The 16,010-nt window shown below is 48.5% G+C and overlaps 1 protein-coding gene across 5 annotated transcripts in view; it reads left to right on the top strand.

Annotated features, from left to right (window-relative positions):
• SIK3 (SIK family kinase 3) overlaps nt 1-16,010 on the top strand; it is a 73,390-nt gene that overhangs the window by 32,762 nt on the left and 24,618 nt on the right. For all 5 annotated transcript variants that reach the window (XM_027699332.1, XM_027699335.1, XM_027699333.1 and 2 more), the window contains exons 2-4: nt 4,249-4,365; nt 6,606-6,669; nt 12,559-12,720. In XM_027699332.1, the coding sequence (XP_027555133.1) occupies nt 4,249-4,365; nt 6,606-6,669; nt 12,559-12,720 (343 nt within the window). The remainder of the gene's footprint in view (nt 1-4,248; nt 4,366-6,605; nt 6,670-12,558; nt 12,721-16,010) is intronic.

The following is a 16,010-nucleotide window of genomic DNA, read 5'->3' as shown; positions in this document are numbered from 1 at the left end:
CTCACCTTGGCGTGATCTTTAGCTCTGGTGGCTGCCAGATTTGGAAATCTGGTATCTCGGGGCAATTTAGGAATTTATAATGTTTATAGTTGTACTTTGGGAATTTTAGGAGAACCCTGTGTGTTTGAGAGCAGGAATTGCCAAGACTCCACTCGCTGGGCTGAAGGAAATGATCAGTGCTCAGGGCAGAGGGGCAGCCTGAGTTCATATCTCTGAGCATTTTGGGGTGCACTGAAGGAACTTGCTGTTTTGGCCTGAAGTGTACCTTCTGTCCCTCCTGACTTCCCATGGGATGCACTGGGACACGGTGATATCAGGGATAACTGTGTGCTCCCTTTTGGCCTTCTAGAGTACCTCTCCTTCCTTTTCCCAACCACCACTTTTGCTTTCATGGGGTTGAAATTCCCACTCCATCTCACAAGGCTTTTGCCTGGCGTTCACACATACTCAGCACAGCTTTAGGATCACAAAAATACTGAGCAGTGTTCAACTGAAGTGCACCAGGAGAAGAAAAATCTGGAAAAACAATGGACAAAAGCCACCTGGCTTCAGAGAGCGGGGCCTCCACAGCAACCTGCAGGTGTCAGTTTGAGCACCTTACCTGCCCTCTACCAATTGTTTTTAGCAACTTGTCATTCCTTCCAAATAACAATTCTTTCCTCAAATTACTAGTGTAAGTTTTACTTGGATCCAAGAAGGAATAAATGAGCTGTTTAGAAGTGGAGGGAACATTTCGTTAATTGGTAGCAGCATGCATGCTCCAGGCTTGGCATTTATCCTCCTGCCTGTAAGCTTCATTAACTTCTGATAAAAGAATAGTTAATTTCTCAGACTCCTTTTTTAGAGTATTTCATTGTTTGAGAATTTAGATCATGGTTTTCTTCCACTTCTACTTGTAGCTGGATTTGTGCTTTATTTAATGATGTTTAGTCTTGCTCACTCTCTATTTTATGTGATGTTTGTAAGCACGAGGGAATGCACTTGATTTTTGGGTTTGAGGTTTATTTTAGTATTTCAACTACCTGAAACTGATTCTTTTTGAATAAATACAGAACACTGCTTCTAGTGGGGCCATAAATGCTGGTGTTCCTTCGGTTGGAGTGTTTGCCTGTGCTTGATGCTTGGTCCTGGGGTGAGGTGGTTTAGTGACTGGCAGCAGCAGGAAGAACTGCAACCAAAACTTGCCAAATTGTGTCCATGACCTGCAAGGATGGCTGGGAGGATGAGGACTTTGTGCAGTCATAGGGCTCTTCCCTGGTCAGGAGGCCCAGGCAGGGAGGACTTTCCCAGAGGAAGGAAAGCAGGCACTTTCCTTACTAAATAAATATTTTTTACATTTGGAGGCAGGGCAGTTATTGCCCTGGCAAGGATTTTTTCATAAAGTATGAAGGCTAATTTTCGTGTGCTTCAGATTGTCCCCTTGAAGATATTAAAGATCCTTTTGTTTGGTTGTTTTTCCCCAATATATAATCTCCAATAAATAAATAAATAAACAAAGGGCTGGATCCTCTGTGGCTGTTCCCTGTGACTGAGTTTTAGATGGAGTCAGTCTGGCTGGTCCAACCCAAGGACTTCAGCCAGTCTCTCTTCTGTTGAAATCCCGAATCATCTTTCGAGGGAAGGGAGAACATTTGCCAGCTGGGAAATGCAGGAATGGAGAAACCAACTTGGTCTGTTCTGGAAAGCCTTTAAACCACTCCTTCCCTCTGGAAAAAAAAGCAATTCTCCAAAGGAATCCAAAGCAAACCTCTGGAACAAACCAACTGCAGCTCTTCTGCGGTGCCCCGGGTGGAACACAACTCCCCAGCCCTGAAATTCCCTGCCTTTCCTTTCCCTTCCACGGAGCACGGAGGGGATTTCCTACTTCCACCCTCAAAGGGCCGTGAGGAAGCTCTGCACTTCCTGAAACGGGAGCACAAGGTGGTTTCCCCAGGATTTTTCAGGAGACTTTTGCCTTTTACGTTACATCAGTTGCTGGAGGCATTTGGATGGAATGAAAACGTTTGGAAGAAACCCCTTTGGAAACGCCAGGTCTCTCCTCTGTGTGACTTCTGAGGATGGGTTTGGGTTTGAGTTTGCTTGGCTGAACTTGGGATAAGATCCTTCACAAGAACAACATCTCCTGGCTGCTGTTTGTGTTCCTTTGCTGCTGATCCAGGTACTGTGTGTCTTGTGGGTGTGGAGTTTCAGCACACCACGTGGAAATCCTGCAGCGTAAGGAGGTGACAGGGGAGGTGACAGCAGAGGTGACAGCCTGGTTCTCCCTGCCCTTGTTATCAGAGAAAACCAGAGTAATTCAGGTGTGTTGTGTCTGGCCCTGCTGACCAAGTTGGGTGCGATCAGGTGCTCTGCATACCTTGAACTTGGCCGAGAGTGTCAACTCAAGCCATATAATTAAGCTGGGAAATGAGATTTCCTTAGAGCAAATATAGAGCTGGGAAATGAGTAAGGAGCTTAGGAATACTCCAGATCTGTGGATTTTCATTTACGTATTTGGGCCTGAAAATGACTCATGTCTCCGGGTAGACATCTTGGCTTCGCTCTTCGAGGCAGTGTCTCTTAGCTTTTATGTATATTTATGTTTAAACTTCACAAAAGCCCGTTCTTGCAGGAAAATCCTTGGTGAAAAGCGCGTGGGGAGTTCTTCCCAATCCCCCTCTGGCTCTCTTTTAACTTTTCCAGCCCACTCCTGAGCGTTGTCCTTGGAGCCGTTGCAGCCGCCGACCCCGCGGCCGAGGAGCCACGCGCTGAGCTCTGCCAGCGGGGCCCGGCTCAGCACCCCGTTAATCACAGCCCCGTTAATCACAGCCCCGTTAATCACAGCCCCGTTAATCACAGCCCCTTTAGTGCCTGGCAGCCCCCGCGGGGCCGGGGCTGCCGTTTCACCTTGTGCCTGGGCTCCAGCCCCGCTCCTGCCAGCAGCTCCCAGCGCCGAGTGCCAGACCTGGCCGCCGTCCAGCTCCCGCTCCCGCTGTAGGGAAGCATGCTCAGTGACTTGGAAGGCTCCTGGAGTCGTTCCTGCGCTCTGAATCGAAGGTTTCAAATGAAAGAAACAGCTTATTGTGCTTGGGTGCCTTTTCGGGATTCTGCTGGAGTCCTGCTCACATGCAGGGCGGTTGTTGCCCTGGCAGGGATTTGATCATAAAATGTGGAGCTTAATTTTCATGTGCTTCAGATTGTTCCCTTAAATAAAGATTCCCTTAAGGTATCTAAAGGTCCTTTGGTGGTTTTTCTCCAAGTAGCACCGTGCCTGTGAGAGCCCTTTAGCCCTGCACTTGGGGTTGGCACTAGGAGAGGGACATGTGTTTGGGTCGTGTGCCCCTGTGGGTTTGTGCCCACGGTCCTGGCATGTCGCTGTGCACAGAGCACTTGTCCTGGTACAATTTGAGCATTTCTGTATTTGGGTTTCGGGCTCCTGTGTCGGATCTTCCTGGCTGTGCATCCTCAGCGGTTTTCACGGCAGCGCTGCTTTGCATGCCCTTCCCCAGGCCTTTGCATGATCCTGCAGCCTTCCTGGGCAGGACATGTGTAAATTAGGCTCGAGCAAAGCAACCAGGAGATTTGTAAAAGCGGTTCTTTTCCCAGGGAGAGCCATCTCCGAGCAAGAAAACCTGCTGGGGGATGGTAATTCATCCCACAAATCCCGCACTCGGCTGGCAGGCTGGAGCTGCTCGCCTGCACGGGTGTTTCATGGTGGGGAGGAAGATACTTAAGGCTGAAATTTGATTTAGAAGCAGCAGGGCAGATGTTCCTCTGCCAGGCAGAGTAGCTTTTTCTCTCAGCTGTTTGCTCCAGCAAGGTTTCACTCTGCCTCTTCTTCCCTGCTCATCCCATCATTCCGGAAAAGATTCCCTCCCTTACTGTCTGCGTGTGGATGAAACGAGGTGCTTGCTTAGGGTGGACTCGAGGTGAGATAGTGCTTAGCACAGAAGTGTCTCCCCGTTTGGATTCTGATGCCCAAAAAACTGGGAGCTGCCAGCTCTGGGAAGGTGGAGGGAAAAGAAGCAAGGAAGTGTTGGAGGCTGGAGAGCAGCTGACTGGAAGCACTTAGGCTTGTTTAAACTCCCCTAGTGTAGCGTTACAGAGCACTTCTGGTTTCAAACAGATAAATAAATACCTCAATTGTTAAAAGCCTGACACCACCCCCCATTTCCATCCCTGCTGGGTTTTATCAGCCCTGGTGCAGTGAGCTGGTGTGTGGATGATGCAGCTGGGTCAGTAACTTCTCTTTTGTTTCCCCTCTGGTAGGTTGCAATAAAGATCATTGATAAGACTCAGCTGGACGAAGAGAACCTGAAGAAGATATTTAGAGAAGTCCAGATCATGAAGATGCTTTGCCACCCACATATCATCAGGTTGTACCAGGTAGGAGCACTCCAAGGTGGGGTTTCCATCCCTTGGCCCTAGAGCTTCACACTCTGTAGCAGCACTTTCTCCAGTGTTATCCCTCCTTTCCTCCTGTGTGAAACTGGGAAAGTCCTTTATGTTTTCAAGGTCTTGGAGTACTTGGATTGGAGGGGCAGGGGGAAAGTGTGGCTAATCCTTCTCTTTTCTGGGACATGGTGCTTCCGCTGTGGGCTGGCCTCTTGCCACTTGTTTATGGCCATTGTGTGCTTCTCAGTTTCCCAGTGGAAACCGGATGCGGGTTCCCTTTCTCAGTTTGAGGGAGGGAGTAAATCTCCCCCTGGAGCAGCACTGAGCTGCCCTGCTCTCCTCTCCCTGCCCAGCTCCCTGTGGCCCCCAGGACCTGCTGGTGTGCTCAGCCCTTTCCTGGAAGGGGATCAATGCTGGTGGCAGACCTGCTTGGGAATATTGTTTGCAGACTTTTTGTGCAGCTTGTTTGACGTCTCTTGTCTGCAAACAAACGCCCCTGAGGCAGAATCCGTGTGCTGCCCTTTACGCAGGTATCTGGTGATGTCCCTCCTGCTGCACCATCCAATAGAACAGGGAGGAAGGTGCTACAGGCCAGGGATGAGCAGAGGAATCGAGGGGTCTGCTTCTCGTCTGTGCCTGAGGGACATGAGTCTTTATTTGGGCTCCAAAGAGTTAAAGCTGAGCAGAAGTGACAGGTTAATGTTTAGCTACCTTGGCCAAACCACATGTGAGATGCTCCCAGCAGGCCCTGCAGAACTGCAGTGGTTTTGAAGGTACTCAGGGAATGCTGCTTTGCAAACTGATGCCTCAAACCTTTTTTTTAGGCAAAAAACCTTTTTCAACCTGTTTTATTACATCTAAAGGTTTTGATGTGATACTGAACAGGTGACACTTGTGGCTTGGCTTTGGTAAGGTGAGAGAAGAGTCCCTGCTGTGGAACCTCTTTCATCTGGCATTTCTTTCTGGGTACTTCCACTGGCATTTATTTTTAGATAAAAACTACTGAAGCTTGGAGTTGGGAATTCAGAACCTGTCACATCTTTGCATCAGGAATGTTGAGTTGAAAAATCATGTTTTCTTGAGCTTGTAAGACTTAAAAGATGTAAGTGAAAAAGAAGAGTTGTCTATAATGACAGTTGTGTATAATGTAAGAGATTCTGTCTGGAAACAGAAATGTGCTTAAAAATCTACCCAAGAGTTTTCTGGACAAGTAGGATCATTAAGTGGGAGCTGTCTATCCTGTCCTGTGACAGTGGAGCAGAAGTGAGGTTCATCTTTGCTATACTCATGTTTTAACACCCAGAATAATGGGAATCCAGCTGTTGAAGCAGCTGCACTTGTCTGGATCAGGCACAGATTTTGGAAAAAATGAAGTTTACACGTTCAACCCTAATTCTCAGGAAGAGCAGGCGGTGCTGGGCTCCAGGTGCCTGCCTTCTCTGTGGGGATAACAGTCCATTTCATGTCAGAAGGGGAACTTTCACTTGTCTTTGAAGCAGAGAAGAGCCAAAACAAAGTCCAAATGTTTCCAAACACCCTGCAGTACCGAAATTACCCTGCTGGGCCTGGCACGGGAGGTGCTACAGTGTGGTCCTGAACTGAAACACCAGGTGTTTTTCCATTGACAGAGCTGCTAAATAAATTATATCAAGTTTTGGAAAGCACCCCAAATGTACTAACAGACTCTGAAAAATGTGTTAAAAGCTGCTAAAAGCAGGGTGTTACCTGACTGCAGCTGGGGGACTCCCTCCAGCAAAGCCTGAGCTCTGGTTCAATTCTAACAGCTCTTGACTCATTGGGAAGTCACAGATTCAGTGAATATTCCCCCCTTTGGCAAGACTGTGATGGTTGTTTCAGTGCCTGCAGTGGCCTGATCAGCCAGACAGGTGAACTGGTTTGGTGGTGGCAGCCCTGAGAAGTCTCCCAGGCTGCTGGAACACAACCAGACCAGGGAGCAAATGGTAAAGGGAAGAGAAATGGAAGAGGAGGAAGGTGCAGGTGAAGTGTTGTGTGTAGTTACAGATTTAGTGTTTGAAACCTGCTGTTTCATTCTCACTTTCCCCAATTCCATTCCTTTCCTTCACATGGTTCTGTAAAGCAAGGGGAAGGTCGCAGTTTGGATGTGCTGAAAGCAGTTATGTGTGTTAGAGGAGGAATAAAGTTGGGTTAGATCCATTTCTTGCTGCACTCAGCAGTCTCCTTATGTGTCACTTGTCTGTCCTTGTGTGCAGGTTATGGAGACGGAGAGGATGATTTATCTGGTGACAGAGTATGCCAGTGGAGGGGAAATATTTGGTAAGTACATTTATTGCATTCTTTAATCAGATAATGCACTTGGTCAACTACAGTAAACTGAAAATAGCTGCCACACTCTCCTGTTTCAGCTGAGAGGTGCCCTTCAGCCTGCAAACTTTCCATTGACAAGAGGAGTGAAGGAATAAATGAGACCAACTTGATGGAAAAATAATCCCCATAACCTCTGTTTCTTCTTTGGGTTTCACTGACAGGTGGTGCTGCTCCTCTTTTGTGCTGACTTTGGGATTAAAGGTGTTGGAAATAGTTATCCAGTTGGATTTTAGTGTTGCCGAATACTTTGCTTCCTAGCAAGTTATGTGAACCTCATTGGTCATAGTGGAACTGTTGGTGTGTGTTGGTAGCTTTCAAAGAAACAGGCAGTCATGTGGTTCTGGAGTGTTTTGTGCTCAAAACCATGTCTTGTCTTTTTGATATCTGGTGTTATCTTAGCAAGCATCAGTTACATCCCTTCCAAACACCATTGTCTAAGAGTGTTTTGGCTGAGCTTTCTTGACCACAGGAGCTGTTCTTGAAAGGAAAAAAAGTGTCTGTGCAGCACAACTGCAAGAACTGCTGACTGATTTATTAATTTGTTTGGTGACCAATAATAAAACTTGTAGAAATAGGAATTTACTTACACGCTGGAATTTTGTGCCGGGTGACGGAGTCAAAATTTTGCAAGATTCTGTCCTGGTTTTGCCAATTTGAGCCTCTGAAAAGGGGGAAAATCCCATGTGCTTGAAGTGAGCTGGGTTCAGTCAAGGGAGTGAGGACAGTCACACACTGTCAGCTGTGTGGCAACTCTCCCCTTGTCCTCTTCAGTCATTGCAGAAGATTCACTTTTGATTTCACTTCTCGCTTTGCTGGAGGAGAAGCTGAGTTGTAGTAAAAGACAAAGCTTTTAGTGAAGCAAGGGAAGCCCCAAATTAAGGAAAATAAGAGCTGAAAAGTTCTTGTTTCCAGTAACTGTTATCTACCACCAGTTCCTCAGTACCTTTGTAGATGGTTGTCATGGCTCCTTCTCAACATTGCCCTTGGATTTGTCCCCGAGGAGGTGGCAGCCCAAGGGGAAGCAAGTGGCAGCTGATGTTGGGCAAGTGTGGATTGCCCGGTGAAGAACTGACTTTCTCCAGCTGAGTCTTGCAGTGGTTTATTCAAACATGAATCATGGTGCTGGGCACACTGAGCAGTTCCAGTGGCTTGTGAAATTCCCCTTCCAGTGTGCAGCAAAATCACCTGCATGTGTACTGGAGTTCACTTGTGTGTGGATCACCACAGAAAAGTATAAACCCCCTTTTACTTTTTCTCCCTCTTCTGTTGAATTTGGCAGAGATGGGCTCATCTTTTTTTAAATCCAGAACTATGTGCAAGCTCATATACAAACTTGGAATGAATTCTTTGGTTACAAAAATAGCCTTCTGCATGAGTCGAAGTGAAAACCTAATTGCCTTCTGAAAGATTTTCTGCTGTAGTAAATTCAGCTCATTAGCATGGCTAATTTCCATGTTGCTGCCCAGCATTTTATCCTTGTTGATAGCTGGGAGCAGCCAGCTCTGCAATAGCTGAGGTTTCTCCAGAGCAAAGCCAGGAGATTGTGCCCCTCTGCCCGGTGTGGAGGAGTTTCGGGCACTGCCCTTGGTGCGAGAGCAGAGAGGGGGAAACTCAAGTCTCAGCTTTTTGTATTCAGAGCTTCCTGAGGAGCCATTAAGACTTTGTTCTAACAGCGGAAGCAATTTGCAGGGAGGAAACAGGAGCCCATTTTGGGAAGGTTTCCTTGCAGTCCTTACATCTCCAGCACTGAAGGATCTCACGTCCTCCTGTCGTGGAGAGAAGGTTGGCGGCAGCGTGGGCTGGTCTGTGCCTCCTCGGCTCAGCTGGGGCTCACCTGTGGGTAAAACCTCCCCTGCAGGACCCTCAGTGCAGTGTCTGTCCCTCTTATGGCAGGGGGGCTTGTTGGGAATGCTGGATGTGCTGCAGAGATGGTGTGTGAGGTGTGTATGAACAGTGCAGCTGCTGTCACAGTGTCCCTTGCTGGGCACTGGGGTATCCTCTGGGAAATGGGCCTGTGCTGAGTCTTCTTTATCTTTTTTTTTGGTTGTGTCCCAACACCTGCATGACCTAGGCTTTAAACTGTAGTGCTGAGCTGCAGAAAGGGAAGGGGACTGACAGCCATGGTTGTCTGGATGCCAAACACCCAGGGTAGAGCTGAATGCAGCCAGTGCCTCATAGAACCGGAGTTACAGCACCGTGTTGTTGTGAACTGCAAGTTTTTGTCATCCTAAGTTGCTTCTGTGATGCTTTCAAAACTTTCCAAGGCTTTAACTGTGCCATGCAGCTGTCAGTATTACAGAGACAGTGCTGGAGGTTGGAATTCTTAGCTGAAAGAAGGGTGGTTTCTCTAAATGGCCACAGTCAGGGGGTGTTGGCCGTGTGTCTGTCCTGTCCCTGGTTGGTCTGGGCTCTGCAGGGATCCTGGGTCAGCACCTGGGAGGGCTGTACCACCTGTTTATCCAAAATTCCAGTAAAAGGGCTGAGAGCTCCTTCAGTGGCCAGGCTGTGCCGTAAGTGTCTTTGATTCATCTGTTACTGGAAATGGTTTGATAATTCACTTTGTTTGCGTAGCGGTGCGTGGGGACCAGGGAGAGAGCTTGGGTTTGCTGTGGGCTTGAGCAGCCAAATGTAAATTGTTATTTTTGTCCCTATCCATGTTTTGCGTGTGGTTGGGTTGCTGGTTTGACATTATGAACAAATGAATGTCTCCTTTTAAACATAGGGTGCTCTTTGTTCCAGGTCCCTCGAGTGTCCTTTTTTGAGGTCAAACGGGATATAGTCTTAAAATCTGGTTTGATTTCAGCTGTTTACTATGAACACTGCAAACAATCTGCAGTCCTCACTGACTGAATATGGGTTCTTGGTTGACTGACAAAAAAACTGCAGAAAATTTAGAAAATGATTTCTGGTTAATGTGGTTACCACGTCTGCCCTGTCTCCTCACCTCCTGCCCGCTCATCCTGAACTCTCTGAGCATTGAACTACATGGTGCCCATCTCTAGAAGGTCAAGCTGTTTCTGACATCACAATGTCCCCAAATTGACTGGAAATGTGACTTAATCCACCACATGGAAACGTGAAGCTTCAGCAGTGTTTGCTTTCCAGACAAAAAAGCAACTTAAAAGCACAAGGCATCTGTCCAGAGGCGAGAAGTGGAAACTTGTATGTCAGTCCTGTCTCTGAACCAGCTCATTTTTCTTCAGTGGAGGATTTTATTATTTTTATTTTAACTCAGAGAACAGCATCAGGTGCTTCATATAAGTACAGAGACCAGTGACTGATATTTCTAAGGGTTGTGGAATGAAATCACACATTCCTTCCTCTCTGGGAGACACTCAGAGGAGCATCACCCTGTGCCTCCAGCCCCCGAGGAGCACAGTGACATCAGCACAGCCAGTGGCACGTCTGGGTGCTCTGGCACACTCAGAGCAGGGTGCTGGCTCCCAGCTGAGCACTCAGGTCAGCTCTGGAACCTCCATTGCATGGGAGGTTTATGCAGACTAAGCTCTCAATGGTTAATTTTGGCATCCAGTTGCCCTTGGTGGTATGTGAAGTATTCTGTAGCCTCATTGTTCCTGTCCTTCCTCTGGAGCCTGTGCAGAAATGTCAGCGGGCTCAGAGGGCTGTGCCTACGTGCAGGGCTCGGGGGCCGGGCCCCTGCTCCCAGTTCTTCATCAAAAGTGAAATTTCACGCCCAACCTAAAAAGGGTTTTTTGCAGCCTAAGCAGGACTGACTCATCAGAGGGGCAGCAGTTTTCTGTGGGAGAGACACAGGGCAGAGAGAAGTGTGCTGCAACTGTGTGTCACCCTCTATGCCAGGAACAGGGGGACCCTGCTTTGGGCAAAAATATGCTTAGGAGAGAACTTGTAGGAAGACACCTGCTGCAGGAACTGGATTTGTTTTCTTGCCTGCAGGAGAATTGCTAAAATATTTCCTAAATTGTTGAGAGACTGGAGCCTTGTGCTTTGTTTGAAGGGCACTTGCTGTGCTCCGCAATTCCAGCGGTGCAGAAGATGTGACTGACCTTGTTTAGGAGCTGAGCTATTACCTGTTGATCAGTGGCAACACTTCAGTGGGAGCAGCCCTTGCTGAACTCTGCTGTCAGTCTCCAGCTCCTCAGAGTAATAAATTTATGACCATGCAAATGCCTTAATGAAATCCGACGGGGCAATTTGAGATGCTACCTTTGCTTTTCCTAGCGAGTGAGCTGAGGGTCAGATTTGACTTGGTGATGGTTTCCCTTCCCCAGCCCTGGCTCAGATTTGCTTATGGAATAAGTTTATCCGATGAATAAAAAGTTAATTGACAAGTTCTTTGAAAAAACACCTCGAGTCTGTTGCTCAACATGAGCAGGCAAAGGCAGAACTAGGTTGCTGTGCAGTCAGGAGCAGCACAACTGCTTTGATGGATCTTGGTAATTAGTATTTGCTGCGAGTCAATTATGTCGCAGGTATTTTAATTAATGGGTGACTGGGGAAAAACACAGCTACCTGATGAGAAACCTGCACAAGTGATTTATTGTTATTATTTTCAAGAACAGGTATCTGTATCGAGCCCCCAGTTTTAATGGGCTTTAGGGAGGGACATTTCAGCCCAATTTTGACCAGAAGTCTTTCGAGGCCAACTCGATGTCCCTGCTGAGGGTTTAGAACCTCCTGAAGTGGGCAAGGGGGTAACAAGCCCCTGGGGTTTGGGTGACTGCTGCCTCTGCTGACCTACCCTGTGGCCTGTGCCAGAGGGGACAGGGCTTGTGTAAACCTCCAAAACTGTTCCTGTGAGCTGGGGAAACTTGGAAACCCCCCTGGTCCCACGTGTGGTTACTGGGGACTCTCCAGGGCACATCTTGAGTTTCTCCTGGGCTTTTATGACACTGTCCTCAGTTCCATAATCGTGCAAGCTGCTGTTCCTACCTGTATCTCTTACCTGCTACATTAGTTTTAGCCAGATTTGCATACTGGGTAGAAAGGTATTAGGAAAGGGCAGTGATTGTACCTCATAACTCATCTGCCACTTCGATTTTTATGCTTTTACTGGCAGAGTTTTGCCTGTCCTGCTGGTACTTCAGGGAGAGGGATGCTTTTTTTCCTCCTTTCTCTGCCATTTCTGCCGCCTGTCTCCTGCCTGTCCATCCCTGCTCACGGGGCAGTGAGGACTGGCTTCTGTAAGCCTGGTGCTTCCAGGTTTTAAGTGGATTGACTCCAGTTGGGTCACTGCTGTGTGCCTGCCTTTGTGATCTCTTGGAGAGGCTTTTCCTGTCCGTGTGTGCAGTGCTGCCTTCCAAGGAAAGCCCAGCTGGCAACAAATACTACCTTTGAGTGAGAGTACAGGCTTGCAGCAAAATATTTGGGAGTGCTCAGATTTCCGTAGTGGAAGCCAGTTCCATTTTTATAATGAAATGCTTTCTTGGATATTGCAAGGATGTTTTTTCACCAATCTGCAGAGAGGGATGGTGTTAAATACCTCCTGCAGCTCGTAGCTCTGCTGGCTGGGAAGCTGAGGTGAGGAGCAGGTTGTGTCTGTAACTACCTGGGGCCTCACTGGTTCCAGCAGGAGTTATCTTTGAGGCACGTTAGGCCAAAGACACAAAAACCAGAGGGAAGGTGGGATGGCACATGGCCAGGAACCTGCACCTCTCACTGTGGGGATGATGTGATGTGAGGCTTGGTGCCTGACTGAAGGCAAAGCTTGGAAAGCTTTATTTTTACTTTGATGTAGAAAAAGATACTAAAACCTTTGCCTTTATCACAAAACAGCTCTGTTTTTCCAGCCATCCCCTCAGCTGTCCTCTAAATAAAATAAATGCTAAGCCCTTCCCCTCTCTGTCCTCCCCCCCTCAGATCACCTGGTGGCCCACGGGCGCATGGCCGAGAAGGAGGCCCGCAGGAAGTTCAAGCAGATCGTGGCCGCTGTCAACTTCTGTCACTGCAGGAACATCGTCCACAGGGACCTGAAGGCAGAGAACCTCCTCCTGGATGCCAACCTGAACATCAAAATAGCAGGTGAGCTGAGCAGAGCAGGGTGGGGGGAAGGCAGCTGCTTTCAGGAGTTCATAAATGTGGGCATTGGCTGCTTCCAGGTATTCAGGGGGAAGGAAACGCAGTGCAGCTAAAGGAAGCTTTGGATTTCTGTGTGGCCTGCTGCCCAGAGCTGAAACTGCCAGGCTGCAGCCAGGAGATTTATGTCTCCCTTCGAGTAGTGCAAAGTAAAAGAAGGAGGAAAAAGAGCAGGTTTGGTTTCCCAGGCAGACGTGGCTGCAGACACTCTGTGGTCCTCCGGGTAATGGGTGAGACAGTGTCACAAAAGTGACCTTGTTCTGAGTCCTTCCACTGGGTTAGGGCTTCTTCAGGGCAGGTCAGGCTAGGTGAGAGGGAAGGAATGGCAAAGCAGGGATGACAAGGTGGATGGCAGAGCAGTGAAGGGGAAGCAGCACTCCTGGAGTCATTCACGATGAGCTCTGACAGAGCCAGAGTGACCCCAGGGCTTTGGGGGCTTTAGTCACTGCAGGGAGAGAAGCTGAAGTTGCTGAACACACAAGGCCCTCACTGCTTGTTCCCAGAGTTGTGCAGGACAGTGGGAATTTTTGGCACTAACTGCCCTTCCAGAGACCTTTCTCCTTGGACATTTCTGTACTGACCTAACACAGACCTGCGTGTCTGATCCTCTGACCATGAGACTGAACCTTGGCTGCTGAGCTCTGGGGGGCACTGACTGGGTCTGACTTTATTTGGCTTTGTGGGATTATGTAGCAGCTGATTGAAACAAGAAGATTTAACGCTGGCCTGGTCATCCAATTTCATGGGCTTTTGAAGTGGAAGACCTCATACTCACCATTTAATTCTAGCAGAGCCTAATGCAGAGCAGAGCAGCTTTGTTGCCCCCTCTCCTAACAGACTTCCTGGGAGAACTTGTGCCTTTTACAAGCATTTGTCATTTGTTGGGTTTTTTGTTTTCTTAAAAACTGCTGAGGGCTACAAAACTTTTCAGTATGAGCAATTTTACTGCTGGGAGGTGGGGAGCTGCTCCTCTATCTTGATACCATCTTGAAGAAAGGAAACAGTCTTGTTTGTTGTGTTTGCTGTTCTCTCACGCACCATCCTTAGGTGTTAGGTTAGAGTTTAACACTCAGCTGGTGGTAAAATGATCAGTAATTTCTTAGGCTTCCCTCATCCTCACTTTTGGAGGAGGGAATGGGGAGGGAATAGAAAGGAGGGAAGGACCTGATGAACTTTCCTCTGGACCCTTAACAGTCTGAACCATGTCCTGCTTGGCCCAGGGGTGATAACCTGCTCCTGCTGTCCTGGGAGCAGGAGATAAGTGAACAGGGTGCTGATGAAGGAGTGGAGCTCCTGGGAGAAGGAGTGGAGAGGTCATGGAGCTCCGGGGAGAGGCTGCTCAGGAGGTCTCTGAGCAGCACTTTCTGGTGGTTTGTGCTGCACTAATGATTTGAGGCCATCTTGTGTTCATGGGGAAAATCCACTCTGTGTGGAGGGGGAGGGTGCCTGGCGAACAGCGAGAAGTTAAAAACTAACCCAGGTGGAAACTGGAATTCGACTGGATTTGCTGAAGAAGTGTCCTCGTGAGCAGGCTGACAAGCTCTGAAAATTGTGGAAACCTTTTTTTATCTAAGGGAGTTGGAAACTCCTTTCCTTCCAAATCTGTGCTCCCAGAATGACTGCAGGAGATAGTCCCCACCCTGGTGGTGGCAGTGTTTGCCTTGGCTGGAAGATGCAGTAGTGCTTTGAAAAGTAGCCTGGAAAAGCTGATTTATGGTATAGGATTTTCCAAGTATTAAGTTTTCTCCCTATAACTCATCAATTACAACTTGACACCAGTTCTTCCATTGTTTCAAGAGCAAAAACCAAGAAGTGATAGCAACAGATCTGCTTCACACCAGACCTCCCAGGATAAGTGCACAAAGCCAGCTGCAGTGGTGGAGAATCAGCTGAACCTTCACTGCCAAACCCATTAACAGTGTCTAACTCGAACTTCTGGAGTTTTCCAGGCTCTCAGCAGTGCAGATTTTCTGGCACATTCCTCCTGACCTCCATTTGCAGCTTTAAATCCCTTACCTGGCACTAGGCAGGCACCTGGCTCTGAGGGAGGGAGCGGGGCAGTGCTGCTGCTCTCACTGATGGTCACTGTTTGGGGTTTTATTTGACTGATTGCTGCTGTACTATTTTTCCATAAACAGTGAGATCCCAACGCCGTGACCCTGGCTCTCATTTTTCCCATGGATGCTTTTTCTCCAGTGTACCTTCTCAGAGGCTGAGTCAGTAGCTGCTGGCACTGCGCTCCCTGTGCTCCCGGCCGGAGAGTTCAGCCAGGAGTTGATGATTGCTAAACACCCAGGCCTTCCCTTCCAGGGGATGGTTTCAGGGAGGAATCTGATCTATGCATCACTTTGCATTCGTTTGCAAGAGTCTGCTGCTCCTTCCCCTCCTGAGGATAAAATCCCCGGTGGGCAAATGCTGATGCCACTCCCTGAGCTCTGCTCTGAGGAAACGTGAGGGACTGGGCCCATGTTTTGTAACAGAGATGTTTCTTTTAAATATTTTCCCTATATCACATCATTGTGACTCTACCTTGCTCTTACAGAAATGCCCTTTTCCCTCCGCATCTGTTTGTGGAATGGGACCTGGTTGCTCCCCGAGGATTTGGATTTATAGGTCAACTTGGCCTGTGACTTCCCATAGATTTTAAAAAAGTTTATTTAAGTGGTAATTTGTGGTTTTGTTTGGTTTAGATTTTGTTGTTTGTCGCTCTGGGGTTTTCAAATCCTTCCCTGAACTTTTTTTGGGGGTTTTAAAACCCTGCTGTTTTCCCCAGCCCTGACCTCGGTCGCTCAGCGCAGGTGGGAGCTGGAGGCTGTTTCCAGCCTTTGGGCAGTGTCCATGTATGACAGAGCCTCTGGCTCCAGCTCCCTGCAGAGCCCAGCAGTGTGGAGGTGCCGGGCAGAGCAGCAGCTCTCCACAGGGAGAAGTTGTCACCCCAAACTCCAGGGCAGCCATGGGGTGAGCACAGCAGCTCCGGGACCCGCTGGCTGAACGTGGCCCCGCTGGCCCTGTGCCCTAAGGAGAGACTCTGAGGGTTCCTCTGGGCCCACCTCCTGTTCCTGGCCAAGAGAGCTGTGAATCCCTGGGCAAACTTCAACATGATGCAGAAGGGCTGAGGTTTCCCAGCCAGCCAATCTCCAGCAGCTCTTGGGAAGCAGAGAAGGGTGTGGGAGGCAGCTGTTGCATGTCTGTTCTGAGGCCGTGGTGCTGCCAGCTGGAATGGCACAGCCCAGGAA

The sequence above is a fragment of the Neopelma chrysocephalum genome, unplaced genomic scaffold (assembly GCF_003984885.1).
Source record: "Neopelma chrysocephalum unplaced genomic scaffold, ASM398488v2 Primary Assembly neopelma1_138, whole genome shotgun sequence".
Taxonomy (NCBI): Eukaryota; Metazoa; Chordata; class Aves; order Passeriformes; family Pipridae; genus Neopelma; species Neopelma chrysocephalum.
Note: the sequence above shows the minus strand (reverse complement) of the source record. Positions and strands in the feature narration are given on the sequence as shown.